Source organism: Anthonomus grandis, chromosome 10, assembly GCF_022605725.1.
Source record: "Anthonomus grandis grandis chromosome 10, icAntGran1.3, whole genome shotgun sequence".
Classification (NCBI taxonomy): Eukaryota; Metazoa; Arthropoda; class Insecta; order Coleoptera; family Curculionidae; genus Anthonomus; species Anthonomus grandis.
This window is the reverse complement of record NC_065555.1, coordinates 10,836,932-10,851,609: the sequence shown is the minus strand read 5'-3', so window position 1 is coordinate 10,851,609 and position 14,678 is coordinate 10,836,932. Positions and strand designations below refer to the sequence as shown.

Here is a 14,678-nt window from a genome sequence, read left to right as displayed (position 1 = left end):
TGATGTACTGTTTGGCATAGTGTTTGCCATAGTAGGGTATCATGCTTTCATCAATTGAAAGATGTTCATCCAAACCTCCGTGTTTTTTGAAATTCTTATTCAGTGAGTTCAGTAGAGAGCGAATTTTGTAAAGCCGGTCACTGCGATCAATATTAGCATTATCGTTGAAATGGATGTAGCGAAGTAACACTTCAGATCTATTTAGTCGCATGCTATTTTTTTAAATGTTTGGTATATCTTCTGTTGGATTCCAAAACATCCTCTTGTTCGGATATTTTGCATAACCTGAAAGAAGCATTCCTCCAAGTAGTACATATAACTCTTCTTTTGTGAAATTTACCTCTTTATTTTTTTGTTGGCCATATTTATTGGTTTCCTCAACAATTTTCGATGTGAGATCTTCATCGAAAAACAGTTTTAAAAAATCTAACGGATTTTGGCCTTCTTTTGCTTCTTGAGATGGCTCTCGTGACACACAGCTTGTATTCATAGAAAAAATGAGGGGATCTGCGCTCCATTCGTATACCTTTCTACGTTTGGGGATTGAAAAATTGCCTTGACTTATACTTGATCCAGGTTTATAAAGCAGATCTGCTAAAGGTATTAGATCTTCTTCATCAAAATCATCCTGTTCATTAGGTGGGGCTTCATAGGTTTGACGAGATAAACCCTTAGATTTTGGAAATAGTTGGGCTAGAGGAACTAGATCTTCTTCGTCAAAATCATTTTGTTTTCTGGCTCTTACTTCACAATTCTGCTGAAGTATTCCACGGCATAAGCGCTTTACATCTCCGATATGCTCATCATCAGAGCTGTCGCCGTCTTCTTCTGTGTCTTCGCCTAGGTCATCAGGTAAACATGTAAACATCAAGATTTTGAACTTCACCGTCATTTTCTTCAAATAATGTCTGCAATTCATGCAGAGATAATCTGCAAAATACGAATTACGAATTATACTAAGGATTGTCTATTTTGCATAGAGTCCCTTATAAGGGATAGAACAAATATTTATGTCTAAGAAAACAATAACACATTTTTGTTTTGCAGACAAAATTGTATGATGATTTTAACCTCAAACACAACATATTTACTGAATTTATTTACCCTGGTTTCGAAACCTATTGATATAAAAAATTAAAACTTACCCTCCATTTCGAGTAACTCCGGATCCATGGTCACATAAAAATACAAAATCAAAACGCTATATCCGATTTCTGCACATGAACTGATTTTACAACAAATAGCGAACGTCTAGACAAATGCCCGAGGTTATGAAAACATTAGAAGTGCGCATGTGTTTGAAACCAGTGGCGTCCCTTTTAAGGGACTCTACGCACTAATGGGTTAATGCTTTTAATACGAGCCCTGTCTCGGTGAATTGGCTCAACTATCAAAACTACGATTTTTTATGAAATTTGTCATAGGCGAAAAGTATTAAAAACTAAAATGTATTTGTGATAACATACGATATTTTTATTTAATAATAGCCTAAAATACGACATGTTTTGTAACAGAGAAAAAATATCTTACAAAAATCAAAAACTGCTAATTAAAAAAAATCTACAAACCAAATAGCAGCAAATTACCACTGCTTTATATCGCGTTTTCTACTGATTACTGCAGTGATACGTCTTGAAATAGGGTCAATTAATGTTTGGCAGTCATTTGGTGTAAAACTCTTCCAAATTTCTGAAATATGGGCATAGTCATCTAATTCTTCTGCTTCTCGAGTCTGTACACCATCAAGTTCAACATTTATATCCTCAATAGGGTTATCTAAACCGTCGTGTCGATTCTAATATAATAATATTTTTTCCTTGATGACAAATCGAGTGAAAATCAGTTATGTATACTTAGTGTACTAAGATTTATTTCTTTTAAACTTGGCGCTGCTTCGCACAACCAGTTCAACCCATTTTGTGCAATTTGAAATGTTTTTGTAAAATAATAGTAATTTATTCAAAAGGTTGAGAACTCAGGACTTTTTTAATAGCACATGAGAGTACATAATAAAAAGTGATTTAATATTAAATTATACCAGAATTTACTATTAATTGGATGATCGCATCTTTCGCATTTTTTCATTTAGCCTTTTAATTAAAGATTTAGATGACTTCGGTCTTCCTCCACCAACACAGGGTTGTGCATACTTTTTCAAATAGATATTGGCAACCTCTGTTTGAAATTTAAAAATATCTACAGTACAATTCGGCTGTCGTCTATATACAGTAGTGGCAAAAAGTAAAAGAGCAACTTGTAAAATATTAAAATATATTTTCAATTTATAATTCATTTAAAGTAAAGGGTATCTTATGTTTAAGAGTAGCTCACCATTAAAAAAAAGGTTGAAATAGGTTTTTCTGTTATTATTTTTGTTGGTACAAATATGGTAGTTAAAATTAGGAAGGCTTTTTCCTTCTATTAAATTGCAGAATACAATATTTTGCAACAGTAAAAGTTTATTTTTTATACTCCACGCAACCTAATTGATATCACAAGTCTTTAAACTCAGAAAAGCTATAACTATGAATAATTTGAATAATGGAATAATGGAATCTTATTGCTTAACTTTTTTTTTGAGACAATCAAAAAAATTACCGAGATCATGAGCTGAGTAATTAAATTATATTAAGATATACATCTATTTAGGTTTTTTTCCTCAATATGTACAATCTTTTCCAGTTAAGACATTTTTTATACAAGTATATTTGGATTTTGTTATAAACTTGTATAAAAAATCAGAGTACACGAGACAAAAAAATTTTTGGAAAAAATTTGTCTCCTACTTTTAAATGTGGCCCATAATTTATTTATTAGTTTTCATATTTATGTTAATAAATTTTTATTTTTGTACTGTTGTTAATTCTATCTGAATAAGAATTTTTTTGATTTGTTGTAATATTTATTACATACCAAACAAATATTTGGTAAACGTTTTCAGCCGAGGAGTGTTGTATATTTTGTATAATATGGTTTTAATATAGAAACTCTCATTGGCTGGTTTTTGTTAAAATATCGGTTTTATTAAGGATTTTTACACTTAGATCCTCGAAAATACTTCTTCCAATAAGTTAAAAAAAAGTTTTGTTTAAAACTGTTATAATGTTATCAAGTAAGGATTGAACTATACTTTATTATCAAATCTAAACTTTTCCGATAGATTTATTAACAGCTATTTCCAATAATTCAGGAAGATTTAAAAAATTGATTTATCGAAGACACAACTATTTTTATATCGGTCAGTTTTTTGAAGGAAGAGTTGTTAACGATCTGATAGTACTTAAATTTAAGCACTAAGATTTGATAATAAAAGTACGCAAAATATCGAAAATACTAAAAGTGTTCCAACGTTTTGTCTAAGTAAATGTATATACATTTAGGAATGTATGTGCTTTTAAACAAATTATAAATGAATTAAAAATTAATCATATGGTTATTAAAAAATCTTTGATATATATATATATATATATTGTATATATATATATATATATATATATATATATATATATATATATATATATATATATATATATATATATATATATATAGGTAGGGGGTAAATATTTTAAAAAGCCTTATTTATTATAAAAATGTATATTATAAAATATATATATATATATATATATATACGTAATGCTTTGATATTTTTCAAAATTAAAAATATTAAGAATATATATATTTTGTTGGTCATACCATTTAGTTAATCTTTAATCATTTACTAAATAGTCTATTTATAATCAAAAAATATTTGGTTTTTCAAAATAGGGGGTAAATATTTTAAAAAGCCTTATTTATTATAAAAATGATAATTTAAATACTATAAGGGCATAAATCAGATAATTTTACTTTAAACTATTAACAAGGATTTTTTCCATATTTGCCCTTAGCTTTCAAAAATCTAGTTTCATAAAAAAATATTTGGTTGCTAGAGTTTTGTACGAAAATTGATATGATAGTAGAGCATCTTAAAAATATTATTAAATGTAAACCACAAATCATCGATTTATCGTCGCCTTCTAATTAACTAGGCACAATATATAACTTGCTATCAAATATTGTTTAATCTTGACAACATTAATTATATCAAAAGCAACACATGTTAAAACCATTATTCTCCTTTACTATGACATTCATTCATTTGGAAATGGCATTTTGTAGTTTTTTTTCTTTGCCAATAAAGATATTACTGGTGTGGGAAGTTACATAACGTTTACATTTTATATATTCTTATTTTCAAGAATGTTAAGCACAAACAATATTATTAATATTAAATTTCGAACGTGTCTAGTTAAAAAGACTGCTTTTATCATTAAAGTACATAATCATTACGATGCTCTAAAATACTTCATATTGTTTATTTTTTTCAAAATGTTTTCTTTATAATAGAAAGTTAATACGCTAAAAAACGGGCCGAATTTATAAACTCCAAGCGCCTAAGGCCTAGGGCTTTTAAATTTTGCCCCATCTTGTGATTTAACAAAAAATCAGACCAGTATTATATATAAAAAACGTAGGTTAGGCTTGTTAAAATTCGTGATATTAGATGTAAAGTTTTAGTTCTACAAAATATAGTTTATAAGTCTCGTCCGTTAAATGAGTTGTTGATGTCGGGTACTGATCCGAAATTATAATAGTTTGTTGTATTTTTCATTAGTGTTGTCATTTTTTGTATTGCATGTGCCTACTACCTGTGAGCGCTATGTAAAAAAAAAATTGAAACATATATGTTGCCTATGAAAGCATTATGTCAGGCTGTTTCAATGCTTTCGCCCAATCCTAGAAACTCTTAGTGATGAATTCTTAATAAGGGGCTGAAGTCTCGAATAGTTTAACTAGGATTCGTTATTCGCATGGACGGCTTGACATGTAGTTAAGAATAATTTATTTCATTTTGTATGTTAAAAATATGAAACTAATTACGCAGAAAATATAATAATTTTGAAAAATGTACTTGAACTTACCAATTCTTGTTCAGTTTAATAAGAGTCCTCTTAACTAGTCTTAATTTACTTTTTAAATTTTTAATAAATTTCGATATTTTTTTTTGTAAACTTTTGAAAGCTTTATTATTATCCCTTTGAACAGTTTTTTTTTCACAAAGTTTCTGATAAAATAATTTGTATTTTTTTGTTCGAGGTCTTTAAACATAAGGTTTTTAACAGTTATTTTCTTATACCAATAGCTGCTTGTATCAGATATAAAAAAACTAGTTTTTTAGATGAACTCGTTCTGACTATTCTGCGAAGTCTTGTATTGGAGCAAATGTTTCTCCCATAAGAATCCATGTAACTCCAAACTTTATCTCTTTGAGACCTTGTTGTCAATAAGGTTGCCTCCTGGTAGCGAAACCAGATTTATTCAGACAATTCCGCCCTATTTCATTATTCTTTCACCACAAAATTCCCATTAAACAAAAAACTCAACCTTCGGTGTAGAGTAATATTCATACGAAACAAAGAAACTGCAGCCTTTTCAGTTCAAACTAATTCATCTATTATATTTCGAAGAATAAAAAATTTTGGAAACCGTATCTGGACCCCTCAGTATTTGTTCATTTTCAGGTTTTTATGTATAAACAATAAAAGATTACAAAGCAATAAAATATTCTACAACTTCAAACAAAAAATCGAAATTGTAAACGCTCAAAAGTTATTTAAGACTTAATTTGAACAAGATTTCCTAAGTTCTAAGCAAGTCTTTTTCTATTGTAATGATTTTGTTTATTATACCGTAGTTGAAATTGGAAACAGTATACATAGTTGTGATTATGGATGATTATTTCTTGCATTATCCCAATAGTTATTTAGTAAGATTTAGAAAAATCTGCTTGCTATGTCGTCTTCGTCTTAACCCTGCATTACCCGCGGGTCCCCAAAATAGCACCATTACTCGCAGGTGAGCACTATGCTCACTTAAACTTTTCACGCCATATTTGCCTAAAAAATATATCATTGGGCAAAATAAATAAAATTTGGTTACTAACAAAATATTTTATTTTCAAAATTAAAAGAATTTTGGTACATAAAATGCAACAAAAAATTAACACAAAGTCGAAATGCTCGGGCGAAAGTGTTTAGGCTAATTTAACCTGAACTAACCTAATTTAAAAACTGACACAAAAAAAAACAAAATATAAATGGAAATCTTACATACTGCAAACTTATTTTTAGTCAGAGTCAAATTTTACACATTCCGTACAATAAGTAATAGTATGTTCTTTACAAATTGCTCTTAGGCACTTAGCACATTTCGAACTGGTCTTGCGGTTTTTCTTTCTTGGACAGTAAGAACATTTCGGTCTGGATTGAGGTACCTCCGGTTCTGTTATATCTAGTTTTTCTGTCAATGGTAGGTTTAAATATTGTTTAATTTGCAAGCTTAGAAGATATGGCAATGTTTGTGTTATACGTCGCATCATGTGAGGTTTTACAAGCTGTTCTGCCAAACATTTCAGATATAATCGCCTTGGGTCTTTTGTATCCAGACTGTTGGATCTAAATATGACAAACCCGTTTATACCTGCAATATTGAGGACTGAAAAAAATACTGTCATAGGCCACCTGCAAGTGATTCTGGATACAGAATAAATGCTTTTTAGCTGATCTACTGTATCAACTCCTGATTTATTTCTGTTATATTCAGTTATAACTTCTGGTTTAAATGCATCACCTGATTCAGGATCAATTGTATCATTTTCATGAAATGTAGATAACAGCAAGACATTTTTATTTACCTTCGGCACATTAACCATCCAATAACATTTTTATTTACCTTCGGACACTAATAAACAATCTCTTCCAAAAACAAACATACTGCTACATATCTTTCTCTCTTTAGTTGCAACAAAGATTTGCGGAATTTCACGCTTGTTTTTGCGTATCGTTCCAACCAAAGTTAATCTTTTATTTTTTAGGAGGTCTAGAGCTAAAGGAACTGACGTAAATCAGTTATCACATGTTATATTGCGCCCCGAGTTTGCTATGGGCTCACACAAACGATTTACTACATTGGCTGGGCTGTTGTCAATCATAAATGGACCCTCTGGTTGTTTGCCAGCATAAATTTCCATTTTTATTGTGTAAAATAATCTGCCAATGCAAAAATTTTAATTCCGTACTTGTTGGGCTTGCTTGGTATATAAGCTACAACGTCCACGGAACCCCTCCAACATTTCGTCAATCGTGCAGTTTTCCCCTGGAGTGTAACAAGCCTGGCATCTTTCTTAAAACTTTTCAAATATATCTCTTATTGGTGGAAGTTTGTCGATTTTTCTTCTTTCAGCTCTAGTGGAAATATCAAAACGTAACGAGCGAAGTAATAAATAAAAGCGATTTTTGGACATTACCAGCTTAAGGAATTCAGGAGCTGTTGCATCAGTAGCCCAGAGGTCATTCAGATTCGTATGTCTCGATTTTAAAATGCCTGCCATGTACGAGATACCAAAAACAGCTTTAATTTCTTCAGCATCTGTATCCACAGCATCCCTCGGACGGGAAAAATTCTCAGGGATACTAGATAGATAAATATTTGTACATCGGACAATTTCGTCAATAATTTAATCTAATGATCTAGTGCATTATCCGATTGTCTTACGTTTTAAGTTCAGTAGTTCTTTTTCTTCTGTCATTTGTGCCTGCTAAATTATTATTTATACGTATCGTTATTTACGTTTTAAGTACACAAAAGTGAGTGAAAAATGTGGGAAAATAATCCTAGTTGTAATTGCTCTAGCATCTTCCGTTTCGGGTTCAGAGCATATGCTTTAATATACTACTAAAATATAATACCATAGACGCACGAAAATTCAAAATACATAATGTTTTTTTAACCGCTTTTCACTTATGTTGCAGACCTCTGAAGAGCTTTTGAACGCTTAAAGCCTGCAGTCATGATTTGATCATACTTTCATTTATCTTGCAACATCTTACTCGCTTAAATATGGCTCTAGTTAAATTCAGAAGTAGTTCTACTGATTCAAGAAAATACAATACTAGAGGAGATGAATCTATTAGCTGACTAATAAATAAATCAGCCTACGCTCTAACTACAGAATCAGAGTTTCGACAAAGAACTTGGATTTAAGGTTATTTGTCTCTAATTTATGAACTAATTAGAGATTTTCTACTAAAGTATATTACATTAAACCTTAAATAGATTATATATTTTGGTTTTTTTAGTATAAACCAATATAAGACATTTTTTAGTATGGTCGGTAATGAAAATCCCAACAATTGTAAAGCATTGATCTGATGATAGAGTAGCAATCTCTGAATGCCATTAAACTTAGGTCATTTTGGTGTTTTGTGGTTCAATGGAAATTCATGTATCTTTAGCTCTTTAGTTTCTTTCTTGACAACATTTGCAGCATCTTGGCTTCTGGGCATTTTCCCCGGCCAGTTTTCGAAATTTTTCTAACAGAAAACATTAAAATCATGCGCCCTTGCTAAAATCAAGTTAGCGATACTCACTTTCAACTTGCCGTAAATTTCATAGAAATTGAATAAATAGGAGTCTGAAAACTTGATTAGCTTTTGTTTTCTGTCATAAGGATACCCTTGATATTTATTACGATATTAACATAAAATGTATTACTTATATTTTATTGGATAATGCAAGAAGTAAGCCACCATTATGTATAACGCAAAATTAAAATCTCTAATATTAATGATTTCCTTTAACGGATTTTTCTACACCTTACTACGAATATTCTGATCTGAATAAATCAACTTGTAGACATTTCTTATTTGTATATTTATTATAAAGTATAATACTTTTTTGCACATAGTCAGTTACAAAAACTAAGGATAATAAAAAAGAATCTCATCATGAGAGAAGAACAGTTGCGTGTTTTCTAAGATCATTTAAGTTAAGTACATATTTGTATATTTAACTAACATGCTAAATCGCTTAGTATTAATTTATACATACTGTAAAACATAAATCTGTAAAGTGTATATTAAAGATTTTAAAAAATAAATGGATTTTTAGAATACGTTTGCAGCAATTTTATTTTAAGGTTACAATAATTATCACAAATCCAATGGTACAATTAAAATTTTGGAGAAATCATAATTTAGGCATGTTACCCTTTTAACCATCGGAACACCCCAAAATATATGTTGATATAATAATGTAATTTAACTACGTGGATTTCTTTTGATACTTATTTAAAACTTTATGGATTTCTTGTCCATGTTTTGCCTGCCACTGAGTATGGATTTTTACAGTTTCCAGAGTTTGTTCTACACTCTTCTTTACCTCAGAGAAGATCTTGTCGTGTTCTTTAATAAAGTTCTCTAGCTGCAATTATGTAAATAGTTACCTAACTTATGATACATATAAAGATTGATATTACCTCTTCCAAGTCCTGATTGTCCTGCATGCGGCTTGCCAATGTAGTCAGGTACCTACCCAAACGTCTCTTAGTTCCTGATAAGCTATAAAAATAGATTAGGGTTTAAAGTTAATTTTAAAATACCTGATAAAGGTAGACATAATCCAGAATCTACCGCATTTTAACTTACTACTTATCCAGCTTATTAATATTTTTGTAGAAGAACTTTTTTCCAACGTAGTACCCTATATCACTGCTTACTACTGAAGTGAACACTGTGCTACAATCTTGTCTTCGAATTTTTGAATCTTCCAAGGACCACTCTAAATATCTGCAAAAAAATGATTCTTAATGGTTTTATATGTAACGACAAAACTAAAATTACCTATTTAGTAGCCAAGCTTCTTTAGTACACCCAAGAACTCCTAAAATTCGATTTTTTTCACTAGCGACGTTGGACTTCAAATATTTTTCCCATAAGAAGTTCCACTCTTTTTCACCTCCATGTCTTAGGGCGGTACAGTAAACGATACTGGTTAAATCCTTTTGAATACTGCAATAAACTTATTGTATGTTTTTAGTTAAAAACTGGAATCTCCACTCACGGATTCGGTCCATCCGGATTCGCCTGTAGTTTTTTGAATAATGTTAAGGCATCATCTACACATTCTTGAACTCCATATCTACAGCTTTTACCGGCAATTCTGGTCTGCATTTTAACTTTATCCAGTTTTTCTGCCTGATCGGGATTCATTTCTAGACCACCAATTCTTTTGTACATTGGTGCCAACAGTGCTTTCATATACCCCTAAAGAACAAGAAAATCTTGCTAAAGGTACATGCAGCTCTGAGGTAAATTATAATTTTATAAAGGAGACTCGTTTGTAATAATTTTAGGGTTGCATCAGTTTGGTAGAATAGATTTTCAATTTTTACATTAATAACTTCGAAAGCTTCCTTTTATCTTATGTGAATTGAAACTCACCTTAAACTATTTTTAATTTGCCCTCTTAATTTTTTTTGGTAATAAATTTGCTAATTTTTAACTAAACTTGTCAAAATCAAATGAGTAAAAACTGTGGACTCTATGTTGTCCTTATTAATGAGGTATTTTCTTCTGATGTTTAATTTTTTCCTGGTTTGTTTGATACGGATCTTGTAACAGTATTACATTAATATTAACATAAATATATTATTATAACTATTATTATATTAATATATTAAACAAGATATGAGTAGCATTAGAAAAATAGTTGGCTTAACAATAACTTAGCATCCATGTCTCTAAATTATATTATACACCTACCAAACTTACATGGTACAAAGTCTTGTGAATTTTTAGGTAAAAAAAGTCAAGAAAAAGTCCTCTGATGACTTTAGTAGGTAAGTTAGATATATCATGCATATTTACAATACCTCACTATATGTGTGCCATATTATATCATTCTGAAATTTTAGATACAAGCTTGGTTTGATAACTTTCCATAGAAAGAATGTAGTGAAAAATCGAGTAATGCAACAAACGACCACACACGACAAGCCATTGCTCCTACATAGAAAAAAATGGACATACTAATATTATGAAATCTCGGAAAAAATTATCTCGATGAAATGATCTGTATCAGCAATTTGAATATTTCTGGAACAATTTATTGACAGAGGCTGTTAGGATTGTCTGTAAAGATGTATCCAGACATCTCAAATTGCATCTGCATTCTATATCGGTTTTATAAAATTTCTGATGAAGGTCAAATTCAATCAATACTCTTCATTTGGCGACAAAATTGACTAACTCATGAAACTGTAAGGATTCTTTTTTCACTAAACCTATTTAGAGATATTGTTATTTCATGAAAATATTCTCAGATTCCTACTACTAGAAGTGTTCACTTCCAAGCCAGTCCAAATTCTCAGCTCAGACTACCTGGTTTTACTCAAATCCTTTATTATGAACTTCTCTATAAAAATCTTGGACCTTGGAAGATAAGGTTGGGTTTTTACAAGAATTGCTATATCACCTTTATATTATATAGTGGTCTAATAAAAATCATATCTTACCACAAACAATCCATATTCACTATTAAACTGCAAGTGGGTGTTAAGAGTATCAGAATTTTCCAGAGCGGTTTTTATAGGCAGGTACTCGGTTTCATTTTCCAAATAGCCCCACAAGTTGAAAACTACATCATATGGAAGATCACCAATATAAGCAAGATCTGCAGCATCGGTTAACAGTTGGGCTCTATTTATAGTTGGGATTTGCTTAAAATCCTCTTTTAAGGCCCCGCCTAGCATATGCCAGTTATCTTCATCGTAATTGACCTTGTAGATACCTAAAATTTATATGATTTAGTACAAAAATCACAAAAGAAACATATTACTGAAACTTACCCGACATTTTGTTATTAAAAATCACCCAATCGTGTTTATCAGCAATATTATCAATAACTTTGCTCTTGGTAGTACAACTGAGCCAATATTTGGGTGTGGTTACATTAAAATTTTGCGCTGACTTTGTGGAATATGTCAGAGGGACCCACCAGCAAGGATTAGGTATATCTTTTAATTTAATCGTGTCTCTCAAGAATCTTTCCTGAAACAAAAACAAAATTGCATATTTGGGAGCCTAAATTCTACTTTCAAAATGGCATTTTCAGATGACATTTTGAATACTTTCCATGCATACATTACGATTTCAGAATGTTGCTTTATTACCCGCATCCAAAAAAGGAATCTGATGTATTTAAAAAGTGAACCTAAAAATGACATTGAACACTGATTTTACTTAAAATCATTAACTAACAACTGGCGTCAGAAATGACCCCATTTCTCATCATTGATGGTGTGGATTTATAAAATGCGTATCACGCGAACAACTGAGACTTCTGAGACGAGCATACCACAATCATGGTTGTGGAGTATAGTAATTAAGGAACCACTTCACAGAATAACAGGTCATGGACCATTGAAATGAACTGATATATCTGGTGGTAATACTAGACAGCAAACTTAGAGCTGCAAAAGTCATTTAGAAGCTAATCAACAAAACCATAACTGCCATCATGGGTTGCAGACACTTAACAGTTAAAAACTAAAACTGCACCGCCAAAATACTGTGATTAATGTATACGATGATGATATACAACCGTTGCAAACCCATCATTACTTATGGGGTAGTGGTGTGGAATGATCTTACAAAGCTGAGCACTACAAGACAAACATTTGATAAACTGCAAAGATTAGCGAGCGGGTCTGTCACAAAAGCTTTGACAATATATACAACAACAGCACTAGAAGTCATATTTGATCTTATACCTCGGCATTCGTTGATAGAATGACCTGTCCGATATATCTCCCCACAAAACGAAGGAATATTAGTTTGAGAAACGCTATCCAGCCACTCATCAACACTGTTAAGTGGTGGTGTTGGGTAGAAAACATGATGGATGGTATATCTGTGTCCACCTTATTGTATGTGTGGAGCAGAAATTCCAACGCCAAATGCTCAAAGTAGTTGGATTAAAACGCAATTAAAAGATATAGCTAACTAATCCTCGAGAAAAACTATCTTCAGGTAAAAGATACACCACTGCTTATGGAAACACAATGACGCGTTACATAGAACATTGCGTTTATATCGGTACGCGCACACATGCGTGTAAGATAGTGCAGAAGCCAATATCCTGGCAAGAAAAAACTCGGGCTCTTACTTCATAGACCAAAACCTTCCTGCAGTATAAGTAACGGTATACACGTCTGGCAGACTGAGACCTTGGGTGCAAAACTCAATTTATTTACTTGCAACAAGTCTAAGTCAGATAGCCTTTTTGTTACTTTCTAGAGTTCGACATAATCGAATTTTGTGACTAAGAGAGTATTTGCTTTTTCAAATCAGGAAACCGTGATGATAGAAAATATTAATAGTAGAGTTTATCATTTAAATTTGTTTACCGATCAGGTATACATTTTGGATCAAGAGTAATTTAATACAGCGAGCTAGTAATGAACACTTTGGATTAGCATAAAAAGAATTTGAACCATTATTTGTACAGATCCGCAATTAATAATGCAGGGGGTTGCCACCTATCATACAAAAAAACCACAAGTTAGGTCGAATTGTTGAACTTATATTACTATTAATGAGTACTTTGTAGCAAGTGTTTCGCCTCTTAGGGCATCATTAGAACTGATCAATAGTTTCTAGAATTTACATTCATAAAGACAGCAAACTTAAGATGTGCACACTGGATTATGGATTACGGGGAAAGCGTTTGCTTGCCTCGTGACTTGTGAAAAGTGTTTGTGATACCGAAGTTGCTACAATACAATGTTACAAGCATTATAGATGTTAATTATAAGAATGCTTTTAAATAAACCAAAGAATAAGTACGCATTTCTTATATTTCTGAATGGAAAAAAGATACGATTTTACACCTAATTTTACAACATTTGAACAGGGGATCAAACGATGAACTCGCACCTCCAAAGGGAAAAGATGTCAGTTATCAAAGTTAGGAAAATCCTTACCAGGTTCTAAAGGTACAGTATTTAAAAACAAAAGTCGTTTTTATGTAATAATATTTAGATAACACTATTATTATCGTTAACCTATATGATCCATATTTTCAATACTATCCATACCTGGGATATTTCTGCTGATCCATCATCATAGTTCCTTTTTACATGAATGACCGGAAAACCAGTTTGAAGCGTCCAAGTGTCCATTATCTGTTTTACAGTTAAATTTTCTGGTAGCACTTGATTTTTATGTGCAGCTTCTGTTAAAGAGCTCCAGAGATCATCCTGCTCGGCATTATGGTATCTGGAAATTTTAGATAAAGATATTTTAATGAATTAGTGTTTTGAGGTAATAAAAAACTAGTTCACCTGTGTTCCCTCAAATAGTTGCTTACTCCGGTTCTTAAAGTATCTTCTCCCAAAAACAGACTCATCATTCTGAGAATAGAACTGCCTTTTTTGTATGAAATCGTATCGAATATTTCGTCTATTTCTTTTGGGTCTCCAATAGGGACAGAAACCTTTTATTGAAGAAATTACAATTAAGGTCAAATACCCCATTTAATTTTTATTACTGCATTTTAGACTTACCGGATGTGATGACTTGAGTGAATCAAAGGAAAACACTGCTAACATAGCGTTGGCACCTTCTTCTTCCAAAGAATTCCATTCGGGGAACAAATTGTGAACCGCTAATGAGGCCATGTAGGTAGCAAAACCTTCGTTAAGCCATAAATCGGTCCACCAGTCCATAGTTACCAAGTTGCCTGTAAAACATTGAAAACATTATAATTTGAAAAGAAGCCTTTTTCGGTCTATTTAGTAC

The 14,678-nt window shown here is 31.5% G+C and overlaps 2 protein-coding genes across 2 annotated transcripts in view; one reads left to right on the top strand and one right to left on the bottom strand.

Annotated features, from left to right (window-relative positions):
- The window catches only part of LOC126741005 (ubiquitin carboxyl-terminal hydrolase 1), a 24,626-nt gene extending 13,933 nt beyond the window's left edge, over positions 1 to 10,693 (top strand). Inside the window, exon 14 of the mRNA XM_050447246.1 lies at positions 10,677 to 10,693. The gene's annotated coding sequence lies outside the window, so the exon portion shown is untranslated. The remainder of the gene's footprint in view (positions 1 to 10,676) is intronic.
- Positions 8,824 to 14,678, bottom strand: part of LOC126741004 (aminopeptidase N-like) — a 22,647-nt gene continuing 16,792 nt past the window's right edge. The window contains exons 7-16 of the mRNA XM_050447243.1: positions 14,444 to 14,619; positions 14,222 to 14,373; positions 13,976 to 14,156; positions 11,726 to 11,927; positions 11,393 to 11,667; positions 9,940 to 10,142; positions 9,720 to 9,887; positions 9,525 to 9,665; positions 9,356 to 9,437; positions 8,824 to 9,300 (exon numbers count right to left, since the gene is read on the bottom strand). Coding sequence (XP_050303200.1) covers positions 9,142 to 9,300; positions 9,356 to 9,437; positions 9,525 to 9,665; positions 9,720 to 9,887; positions 9,940 to 10,142; positions 11,393 to 11,667; positions 11,726 to 11,927; positions 13,976 to 14,156; positions 14,222 to 14,373; positions 14,444 to 14,619 — 1,739 coding nt within the window. The 3' untranslated portion in view covers positions 8,824 to 9,141. The remainder of the gene's footprint in view (positions 9,301 to 9,355; positions 9,438 to 9,524; positions 9,666 to 9,719; positions 9,888 to 9,939; positions 10,143 to 11,392; positions 11,668 to 11,725; positions 11,928 to 13,975; positions 14,157 to 14,221; positions 14,374 to 14,443; positions 14,620 to 14,678) is intronic.